General features: G+C 34.1%; 1 protein-coding gene across 1 annotated transcript; it reads right to left on the bottom strand.

Annotated features, from left to right (window-relative positions):
- Window positions 1–5728: 5728 nt before the first annotated feature.
- LOC115998434 (protein FIP1-like) lies at window positions 5729–11543 on the bottom strand. The gene is made up of 14 exons (XM_031238015.1): window positions 11389–11543; window positions 10404–10491; window positions 10212–10320; window positions 9982–10031; window positions 9831–9897; window positions 9296–9368; window positions 8416–8471; window positions 8086–8182; window positions 7801–7885; window positions 7462–7524; window positions 7074–7133; window positions 6262–6354; window positions 6095–6157; window positions 5729–6012 (listed from the first exon to the last, which is right to left on the bottom strand). Exons 1-14 carry the CDS (start codon window positions 11442–11444, stop codon window positions 5923–5925), a joined length of 1050 nt encoding a protein of 349 aa, XP_031093875.1. The 5' UTR covers window positions 11445–11543; the 3' UTR covers window positions 5729–5922.
- Between the last annotated feature and the right edge of the window lie 786 nt (window positions 11544–12329).

Below are 12329 nucleotides of genomic sequence, written 5' to 3' on the forward strand. Positions count from 1 at the left end.
TAAGATTATCGTTTTAATTTTTTATTTATAGAAATTTCTATGATTATATACTACGTGCCGCTGCACTGTACTGAATGGACCTCTTAATATCTGGACCGTTCAGGTAGACACGTGGGGTTTACAAACGTTTCTAGGCCGTTGATATTGGGGTTGGTGTAGTTGGTAGAGTGCATCCCTGGTGCAGGAAAGACACTGGATTTTTATGAACCGCCGGTTCGGATAGTGCCAAGTTGCTAAACGACTGCGTTGAGAAACGAAAACCGATTTAAATTATTAAAACTAAGGAAAAATATAAACTAAGGGGAGTTGAAAAAGGAAAAAATAATTATAATAAAACTAAGTAGTGGAGATCTATGCTATTTAGTGGAATTCTTTTTAATTTTTCCAAAAATGGTTACTTTCAAACTTTTTTTTTTTTTTTGCAAACAGTTACTTTCAAACTTTGTTCATCAAATATGATAACTTCAATCGTTTTTTAAAGAAACTTGTTGGTTCATAGCCTATATGTATATATATGTGTATAGGCTATGAACCAAAAAATGGTTAATATCATTATTACTCTATATATGTGTATTTTGGTTCATAACGAAACTCGTAGTTATTATTCGATTTTATGTAATATTTCGTAAACAATATAAAAGAGATAAATTGTATTAGGAAGATTTTGAATAATGGACTCGAATCATGCTTAGTGCACTATCTACTTGGCAATCCCTTTGGGGGCATCACTCTATATATTTATGCATATTACATTAGTAAATAGTAACACACTTCACGAGATGAATAAGTCTTGAATGGATATCTTTCGGAGCAACTTTTTTAAAGGTTGTTCAATCCATAATATATTTTATTATCTATCACATTGTTAATTATGCGTTGTTAATAGTTGGATCGTTAGGTAATTTGATTAAATGTGGGTCCTCCAACATGAAATAAATCATATTATTGGCCCCACTGAATACGATTTGTTTGTCTACAATTGTCATGCTTAACACGTTGTCAATTCTACAATGTTAACGAGACTATTAGGTGGGCTCTCTGACATGAAACCGTATGGTTGGGCCTCACTAATTATGATTGGTTTGTTATGTTATCATGCGTGCGTCGTGCGTGCATTAGTTTATACATATACATATAGTTAAATGTTATTTAATTTTGTACTATACTTTTTTATTTGAGTTAACGCCATCTAAGGTCCTCTGAATTTAGTGGTTTCTCCACGTTTAGTGCTAAACTTTCCAATTACCATCCGTGATCCTCTAAGTTTCGAATTTCAACTGGTCGTAGTCCTTCCGTTAATCTCAACTGTTTGGTCTGTGAAAATTAAGGGCAAAATCGTCCTTTTACACCACATTAGGCTAAATGTGTAGTTTTCTCTGTAGAATAATCCATAATTGCATATTTCTTCTTCTTCTTTGCAAATTCCCAATTTCTCAAACAACCCTAAAGTATAAATTCAATCCGAGCAAATCAAAAATGTTTGAAAGGTCAGATTTCCTTAGCGAAGAAGAGAAGAAATTTCGAAGATGTTTGGGCGTGGAAAGGGCGGTAAAGGTTTAGGAAAGGGAGGAGCGAAACAACACCGCAAGGTTCTCCAGGACAACATCCAAGGCATCATGAAGCCGGCCATTCGTTGTCTCACTAATTATGATTAGGTTGTTATGTTTTTCATGCGGCGTGCGTGCATTAGTTTATACATATACATATAGTTAAATGTTATTTTGTACTATACTTTTTTATTTACACACATATAATTAAGTATCATAATTAATTTAATTTTAATATTTGATACATGCATTGATGTATTGGATAATTATTTATGTGAATCACCGATAAAGTGCCCATACAAATTTGGAGAAAATAGCATACAAACATTAATTACCGCATACCCAATTTATAGGCAGCACTCTCACATAGCTTAGTGTGAGAAAGGGCGGAGCGAAACGACACCGCAAGGTTCTCCAGGACAACATCCAAGGCATCACGAAGCCAACCGGCCATTCGTTGTCTCACTAATTATGATTAGGTTGTTATGTTTTCATGCGGCGTGCGGCGTGCGTGCATTAGTTTATACATATACATATAGTTAAATGTTATTTTGTACTATACTTTTTTATTTATACACATGTAATTAAGTATTATAATTAATTTAATTTTAATATTTGATACATGCATTGATGTATTGGATAATTATTTATGTGAATCACCGATAAATTGTCCATACAAATTTGGGGAAGATAGCATACAAACATTAACTACCGCATACCCAATTTATAGGCGGCACTCTCACATAGCTTAGTCTGAGAAAGGGCGGAGCGAAACGACACCGCGTGGGCGTGGAAAGGGCGGTAAAGGTTTAGGAAAGGGAGGAGCGAAACGACACCACAAGGTTCTCCAGGACAACATCCAAGGCATCACGAAGCCGGCCATTCGTTGTCTCACTAATTATGATTAGTTTGTTATGTTTTCATATGGCGTGCGGCGTGCGTGCATTAGTTTATACATATACATATAGTTAAATGTTATTTTGTACTATACTTTTTTATTTATACACATGTAATTAAGTATCATAATTAATTTAATTTTAATATTTGATACATGCATTGATGTATTGGATAATTATTTATGTGAATCACCGATAAAGTGTCCATACAAATTTGAGGAAAATAGCATATAAACATTAATTACCGCATACCCAATTTATAGGCGGCACTCTCACATAGCTTAGTGTGAGAAAGTGTCATGAGGCGATTTACTCGATGTAAACCCATGACAACGAGAATTTGTTATCTATCATGTTGTTGATTATGCGTTGTTAATAGTTGGATCTATAGGTAATTTGATTAAATGTGGGCCCTCCAGGCTCCAGCATGAAATATACCATATTATTGTCCCCACTAAATACGATTAGTTTGTCTACCGTTGACATGCTTAACATGTTGTCAATTCTACAATGTTAACGGGACTATTAGGTGGGCGCTCTGACATGAAACGGTATGGTTGGGCCTCACTAATTATAATTGGTTTGTTATGTTATCACTTATCATGCGTGCGTCCTACGTGCATTAGTTTATACATATACATATAGCTAAATGTTATTTAATTTTGTACTATACTTTTTTATTTGAGTTAACAGTATTTTTATTGCTTAATAAGAAGAGGCGAAACCTGAAGAGGACCTCTAGGGAAAGACACTCGTCTTAAGAGCTCGTTTATGCAATAATTAGGGAAAGACACTCGTCTTAAGAGCTCGTTTATGCAATAATCTCATCGGATACCCAATTTATAGGCGGCACTCTCACATAGCTTAGTGTGAGAAAGTGTCTTATAGGCGGCACTCTCACATAGCTTAGTGTGAGAAAGTGTCGTGAAGACGATTTACTCGATGTAAACTCATGACAACGAGGATTTATTATACTTTTGGAAGCACTCGAAAGCGCAGCCATCTTTAGTAGGTAGAAATTAATGTTTTTCGATACAACTCTATAGTGGCATGGATTACATTTATATTCAGTGTTGCATTAATTTATACATATGCATATAGTTAAATGCTATTTTTAGTATACTTTTTATTCATACAAACATTAATTACCGCATGGTTGGAAATTAGCTTTTGGATCAAACAATACTCTTTAACCATTATCTTTTTCTTAAAAATTTAACCCCTACGGACCTTGTAGTCCAGTGGCATCAAACCCTTCCCTTTATACGGGAGGTGGTGGGTTTGAGCCTCAGTAGAGGCAATACTGACTCTTGTGCTTTAAGTAGTGAGTAGTGTGGGTTCTGTGCTTCAATAGGTTGAAAAAGTAGTGTGGATTCGAGCCTCAGTGGAGGCAATACTGACTCTTGTGCTTCAGTAGGTTAAATTAACCCCTACAGTCTTCTTATGTTTTCTATGTACCAAAAATAAAAAAATTAACCCCTACAGTCTTCTTATGTTTTCTATGTACCAAAAATAAAAAAATTAACCCCTACAGTCTTCTTATGTTTTCTATGTACCACTAACCAAATATAACATGAGAGAAATCAAATATCAGGCACTATATCAAATCAAAATAGTTTACAATAGTTGGTGGGAAGTTTATAAAGTTCTAAAATACTCATAAAATAGGTCATAATATAACATTTAGTGAGTCAAATTATACATAATCATGTATGACTAGTAAATATTATTAACTTAAGAGTATGTGAAAGTGGTCCGAGTATAACTATTTAATAACAAAGCAACATAATAACAGTAGTAGTGATAAAAGTCATATCCAGATATAACATGCATAATTATTGTTTATACTACAACCTTCAAGTGTCAAGCATGAACATATGTAACATTGAGTTTTCTAGTGGCAACTTGTCAATTATATTGCGTTGGCAGCTTCACACGTGAGCATTAAATGTCATTAATAATATATAAAACACATGCCTAACAAACCTAAGTTTGGGCCACTAATTAGAGTATCGGACTGCCCCCGGGCTCATGAATAACCGTTGGATTATTTGACTTATTAAAATAGTTTGATATCCAATATCCTGACTAAATCAAAGTTAAATTATTACCGAATTTCATTTAAAGTGTTTTCGGATACTTGTTACTCTATCCACAATGTTGGATCTCGAAATCTTAATTATGGTGGTGGGTCACTAAAGGAGGAGTGTCATAATTTGTGGCAATAGAGAAAGGATGACCAACTAACATGATAACTTAGAGAGTGAAGAAAAGAAGGAAGGGGGGAGTATGAAATGGATGAGAGCAAATAGGTCCACTAATTGAAAAGCTTAAATTATGAAGACAGCAATTATGGGCAGAATCTTTGGTATATCTGTCGGGTCAATTATAATCCCATCCTTTGAAGATAAAAGAGGATTAGGTTGGATAAGTTGCTCACGGAATTGAATAAATCTAACGACTTTGCCAAACCACCACAAAAAAACCGAGACACAAAGGTTGCCACGCACGCCTAACTTACATCCACAATGTTTTTATGCCTTCCGGTATAGGACAATTGGCACGTGGACTTTTATTAATGTAATCAGCTTATCATTTTGTTAATTAGTTCTTCTTATACTTGTAGTTGTAGACTTGTAGTTATGATCAATTTCGATATCAGATTTGACTTCTTATAAGGGTGTGTTTAGTAATCCAAAAAATAATTTCTGAAAATCATTTTCTGGGTTTTGGGTGTTTGGCAATCTTTACAAAATGTGGTTAATGGAAACATTTTTCGTTGAACACGAAAAATTATTGCATTTTTTTGAAAACGAATGCGGAAATTGGTATAGTTTGAGAGAGGCCCTCTCTCAGTCCGGCGGACTGGTTTCTGTCGGAAATCAATCCGCCTACCGAAAACCAAAGAAGATCTGCTCTGGTTTTCAGCGCGGGAAACCAAAGCAAACTAGAGCAAACTGTTCTGGCTTCCTACTTTCCAAACACACCCTAAAATTAACTTACCATCATATTTATAAAAAATAAAAATAAAAAATAAAAAAAATAACTTAACATCATGGTGTTAGAAAATCAACTTCCCATCGTAATCACCTGTCTTTACTATTTTAGTAAGAGGCATTACAATTTACAAGCTTTCTGCTGACATCGTTGGCGTGAATTAATTCAGATTTTATGTAATTGTAAGACATCATCACTTTTATTTTTAATAACACGATGAAGTCAAAACATTTTTTAAAGGCCAAAACTTGTGTCAAGACCAGAGAATCGTAAATGCAATATGTTATGTGCAGTGAACTGGGTTTTTTTTTTTTTTTTTTAAAGACAAGATCTACAACTGTGAAGTGGGATCACGATCATCTTTATAGATAACATAGATCGATATAAGTGTGAAGATGAAAAGAATACAAAGAATCAAAAGCTACATAATGTTACTGGAGTTTCAAGATGGTATGAACACAAGCTATGATTGCTACATTCCTTCATGTGTTTGGACTTTGGCTTCTTAGAGTGGTAACTTTCTTTTGCATTTCGAAGTTCGACATCCTTTCTGCCTCTAATGCGCGCTCAAGCTTTTATCCACCGGAAACAATTGTTAATATCTAATTGCGGAAAAGGTATTGATAAGTATTTCGAGAAGAATAATGTACTTACTTTGGCTGCCCGGCTACTCCATTCCCCCAAAATAGCTCTAAGCCTTTCATTTTCCTCCACATACTTGAGAACATCGAAAGATAATGTCTCGTGAGCTATTGGCGTGTTTTTTGGGTTTAATACGCTGAATAAGAACTATAAATTGGAAAACACAACATTAAGCATACCTGATTGTTTGTACTACGTACACGTTGAATCTCAGCATCCTTCTCAGCAATCAGAGATCGAGCAAGTATTAGCTCAGATTGCATTTGATTCATCTGAAGAAACATAAAGCAACGAACACGTAAGTGAGAAATCCATCACTGTTGATATGAAACGAACATTAGGATCCTTTTAAGACAACCACCGAAAGTTGAGATATATATAACTTCATACAAGTGAGATCAATTTCCCATGCAGATAACTACTCAGAAGAGCGAGGGCATACACAGTTTCGATCAAAGATCAGAAAGACCAATAAAAACAAAAGAAACAAACACAGGCATTCACATTTCAAATTAGTTGAAGATTAATTGAACAGTATGATAAATGTTCTTTGGTGTAAACCAAACTTTGTACTCCCTCTATCCCATTTTATCTGTCCTACTTACTATTCATTGGTCAAACCAATTCTTTCTTCTTTGTTTATTTTTTTTACTATTTTTTACTTATTTTTAAATTTCATTTTTTGTGTTTAATAGTACTTTTAGTGTAGTTTCTAAATATATAAATTTTGTATATTAATACTAAATCTAATATTATGAAAAATTGGATTAAAAATAACTTCAGTCAAGCATTGTTAACTGAACCAGACACATAAAACGGGACGGAGGGAGTATCAATCACCTGGGAAGAATAGCCACATGAAAATCTCATGGGTGCAAAATTTTTCCTTGGAAACAGAAATTACATAAAATTGTGTACACAGGTACAGAAATTATCAGACAATCCATAAAAAAATCCCAAATGACGAAAAGGATAATAAGTCATACAGTACCTCAGCTGAAACTGTACGCAACTCCTGATCCCTAGTTGCCAATAGATGAGCAAGATCAACCTGCAAGTGACACTATTTTGCATTATTTCCTTGCTTCAGTAAACAATAGTGACCTCACCTAAGATGGCAAATATTCATCTTTGAGAAATACTAGCAGAAACTGAATAGGAAAAAAGCATGCATGGATTTATGGTTTTCAGTTCTAAAGGCGCCTAATATACCCAATGCTGTTTTCAAGATCAATATCAAAGTTACATACACAGATTTCTTCGCACCCAACATGAATTAAAGCTACGTAATCAAGATTTTCTTCTATAAAGTTAGACAAAAAACCTTCCTTGCAAAAAGGCACTTGGTACCATGGTGAGGATGATCATTAGTCCATTACCTGAGGTGCATTCCCATCATTAGATCCTTCATATTTGCTTAAGCATTCTTGCAATCTAAGAATCTACAAAAGAAATACAGAGATTAGGATTCCTCACAAAATTTCACACTTCATCTTTCAGTAACACAAACACACTGAAGGTGTCATGAATAATACAGTGATAGAATTTCATTCTGCCCCTCAAGAGTGGGATCACTCAAGCAGGAAAAATCATTTGATATACAACAATGAACTCTTGATATTCTCTTTTTTTTTTTTTTGAATTCCCCTTACTCCAGATATCACCCAAAAAACATAGATTATATCCACCAAGGCCACCACTGATCAATTACTACATACCTCCTCATTCAGAAAGTGAATATTTTCTTGTTGATATTGCAATAGAGCCATTTGCTGATCAGAAAGTCGACCCCCGTCATGATACCTGTGATACCACATGATCCCTAGTATTGTTGTTAAGCTTAAAGATTTGAAGGAAGCATGGCTATAAATGGACCACAATGAAACCAATTCAAGTAAAGCTGTGATAAACTGATAAGGATTACACTCCCATATGAAGATGTTAAATCACGATATTCTAGGCAGGATCAAAGTAAAAAATGGCTAGCTGGATCCAAGAGGTACCTCAAACCTTCCAAAGAACTAGATGGCTGAAGCGGAGAATAAAGTGATTTTAGAACATCAGGTTGAGAATCAAGTGAATTGTACTGATAGACATAACCTGCAGGTACACATGATTATTTAGAATGAAAGAATCCCACCTTAACCTATAATCTCAGAAATGAAATATTCTGGATATCACGGTAAACTAACACAAGCAATTTATAACCTTTTCAAGGAGTATGCAGCTATGCTGACTAATTGTAACTTTTGACAAACGATAACATGTCTTTAGGAAACAAAGTGATGTATGTAAAAATAAACAAGTTTGACCATACTTGTTTATTTACTCACCAATATAAGCACTGATGAAGGAACTAGCACATACTACTTCGACCAATAAAATGATCCTGCAAATGTTAGAGGCAAGCATCAAGTCATCAACTGATCAGAAAATTGTGCACCATTATTGAGCCCTTGTAATAGCTAAATCTCCATCTAAGTGTAGCAACAGATGCAACTTTTAAATTTTTTGCATTTCACATTGCAAAGTACTTATGACAGATCATGTTGACAACTGTGACCTTAGACCAAGAAGATGGTCCTAAAGTAAACATAGGTTATTGGTCTGGAACATATTTCGTGGAATATTTACTAGAATTCGCATCAACTTTTACTTTAGGTCTAATAGCATCAGATATCCAAAGCTTTAGAAAAATCCAGTACAATTATATCCAACACTTTACTTTTGTCAATCAAATTCTAAATTTCAAATGTCTCAAGCTCTAGAAAAATCCAGTACAATGATATCCAACAGATTTATCTAACTCTTCTTTTTTTCCTCAAAACTTGTGTTTATTTCTGCTAACAGGATTGCCATGTTGGTGTTTCTTATGATACTTGGTGATTATAAACAATTTTTATTTTGACCAAAAACATAGATTGAATAAAATTGATTCTGGTTTGAAACATTTCAATTTAGTCGCAAATTTAGAAGAATGTGATAAAATTGCTAATTTTACAAAAGGTTTGGATATTGGTGCTATTAGCACTTTATTTTATGCTGAAAGCTTTAAATATATTAGTTATCTTGAACAGAACCTTAGATTTTACCTCCAAAAAAGGGGCAATGAAGATGAACACTACTGCCCCATGTCAGAGTAAAAAAAATAAGCATAAAAGTATTTGGAGACAACTATCCAGATAACATTTTCTGACTGCTCTAAAATGAAACCTGAGTATTGTAGATGTGGATAGAAAGCTAATGTGTGGTTTCCAGACCATGACAAGCAGCATTGCAGCAGTTCCTGTCAATACATTATCATACATGGATCATTCAAGTTGTTAAATGCATTTAAGCATTATTGAAGGCATGTCAAGGTTTAAGTAAACCAAAGAAATATTAACACTAGTTGCCATAACCTTTGCAATAGATTTCTAGAAATACTCCGTACAGCATAAAAAGCATACGAGAAAAAAGAAAACAAATTCCCAATCCTACTTCATTACTTATTTAAGTTAGTCATGCTTCTAACAAGTATAGACAGGATGTAAATTTATATAATGGTATCTACACTTTTTGTACCAGGACTTACAAGTTATAAGCAGCTATGAAATGAAGCAACATCTAGGTTATTTTATCTACCTATCTCTAAGTTCAATAACCCTTGTCCCTTGGTGATAAAGATTTAGATAGCATATAGTACATCTATATAAACTGACATTGAGACTGAATGAAGAGCTGAAGAGAACAAACAAATAATACATACCATAAGCAATCGTGGCAAATGGTAAACGAATTATATGCTTCAACTTCTGGCTGAAAATGTAGTAGCCCTACAAATAGGGTTGAATCCCAGTATAAATTAAAAGTAAACAAGATATTCCATGCTTCTGATTAAACAGCAAAAAAATAACAACCTGTAGTCGGATTTTTTTCACTTGGTATACTAGGTATTGTTGAAAAATGCCTGCATAATACATGCACACACATTACAAAAGGATTATGTAATGGATAAAAAGTCAAATGGAAGTCAACCAGAGTGATGTTAGAAATGAAAAATATTTGTGCTGTTGAGGTGGGGTGGGGTGCAGGAAAACTAATCATACTAAAAACAAACAGCCAAAAGAGAGAATGGCTTCATGAATACCTGTGGCAAACAGAAGGATAACATTAAAACTGCACAGCAGGGGAGAAACTAATTCTTTTATAGGATGAAATATCCAAGTAGCTCCAATAGCCAAACTAGCAAAACCTGCCTAAAGTAGAAAAAACTCAACTTTCTCTAAAATTTTTGTGATATTCTACAGTGGATCATACAAGAAAAAGAACCAATACTTGCCAATAGAAAACAGTAGAGAATGCTCCCAACAATCCTTGTAGGCTTCCGATGACCAAATAAAGGTGCCTCATGTAGTATGTCAAGGAATCTAAAACAGAATGAAGAGCAATCACTTCTTCAGCAACAGGAAGTTGAATCTTTTAATCTTAGAAGTTTAAAATTTTGAGTAATGCACTTTCTAATAGAAAAGTTCTATAGAGAAAACTGAAATTCATGTATAAGCAAATGTTTTGAAAGGTTAAGAGAAGGAAAATCCAATTATTGTTCACAGAACGGGTCAAAACTCACACCGAAGAAAGAAACTGCAGCACATTAGAATCTTCTTTGAGTTCATGCTATCAACATTTTCAAATTTTTGAATAGCCAAATAACTAGTCACTACTGCATTAAAACCTACTGGATTTGTGATCAGTTGAGGATTTTAGGATTTGCATCATATCAGGTGGAAGAGAGCTAAATCAAGTCAAGCTGAATAAATGAACTTCACAATTGTGTTCACCATCACCTACCAATTCAAATCCAAACAATCATAAACTGAGTTCAAGCTCTACTGATAATATATGATATACTTCACTATGTATGATATAATTTGAGACCTTATATTCCACTGTGACTAGAGTAAAAGAGCTGAGCTCAAGCAAAACTCCATCACTTAATGAAGAACGCAATCATACTTCATCGCATTCCATTTATAAACCAAACTCAGAAAACATATTATTGAGCTAATCTACTGAATTTTGAGCGCTTTGATTCATGTGAACCTCCTTGTTCGTTGTAGCATTAAGAAACGCAAGCCACATCGCTAAATAAATTTTGTACAACACCATAGAAATTGCTAAGTTCATCAGAAATTTCAGGCAATTTTCTGTAATATCAGAATCATGATAATAACCCTAGAATATCAACTACTGATTATAAATCAAGCACCGGAATGGTACACATGCAAAGAAACGAGTATATTCATGTAATTTGCGTGTGTACTCACAAAGTATTGTCTTCGGGAGATGCGAAGGTCCCAGAACTATGCCTTTCAGTTGACATTTTTCTCTTCTTCTCCGACTAGAATCTCAAATTGCCCCGCCTCACGCCACTGTAATTCAGTTTCTTTCTCCTTGTTTTTTCTCTCTCAGTTTTTATTTTTATTTTTATTTTTTTTCGTTTTAAAATTTTAAATTTTAATAATCTAGATTAGATAATTGGCGCAAGTTAACTCGACAAATTTGGGTTGGTCTGTTTGGGCCTGTCTAATGAAATGGTCCATAATTAAGTAGCCCAAATAGGAGATAAAATTGTATATACCAGGATATTAATCATTATAGTATGGATCATACAATCAAATAATGCGCATTCAGTACACAAATAATATATTTTTAATATATAAAAATATACATTATATTCAGCGAAAGTACATTATTTGAGTACTGAAAGTACATTATTTTGTAAATTTACATTCAATACACGAATAATGTACTTTTAGTACTCCTTTTGTCTCATTTTATTTGTCATACTTACTATTCATAGGTCAAACTAACTATTTCTTCTTTGTTTATTTTCTTTATTATTTTTTACCCATTTTTAAATATGATCTTTTGTGTTTAATAGTATTTTTAGTGTAGTTTATAAATTTATAAATTTTGTATATTAATATTATGATAGGGATTATTTCCCGACCTACCATACTCTACTTCTGATCCTTTTAAACCAACCGGTCTACTCCCTTTACCGGTCCAACCGTCGTTCCCGATCCCCAAGCATCAGCCCGAGCCCAATCTGGATCCCGACCTTAGAGCTTGCACTGAACGGGTCAACCACAATACTTAGAAGTATTCCTCATAGTGTAAACCCTCTGAGGTTATGACACCTAGCTCTCGGGGACGGGGCCCGCCTTTGGGCTCGTGCATGCCAACCATGTAGCCGCCATGCCGA

This window comes from Ipomoea triloba, chromosome 12 (genome assembly GCF_003576645.1).
Source record: "Ipomoea triloba cultivar NCNSP0323 chromosome 12, ASM357664v1".
Lineage (NCBI taxonomy): Eukaryota > Viridiplantae > Streptophyta > Magnoliopsida > Solanales > Convolvulaceae > Ipomoea > Ipomoea triloba.

What these genes read in the sequence shown, in the direction of transcription:
- LOC115998434 (XM_031238015.1), bottom strand. Translation starts at nt 11,444, where the DNA reads ATGTCAACTGAAAGGCATAGTTCTGGGACCTTCGCATCTCCCGAAGAC. An exon ending in TGAAAAAAATCCGACTACAG is followed by an intron (nt 9,898 to 9,981) that starts GTTGTTATTTTT and finishes CCCTATTTGTAG; the next exon opens with GGCTACTACATTTTCAGCCA. An exon ending in CTTCATCAGTGCTTATATTG is followed by an intron (nt 8,183 to 8,415) that starts GTGAGTAAATAA and finishes GTGTACCTGCAG; the next exon opens with GTTATGTCTATCAGTACAAT.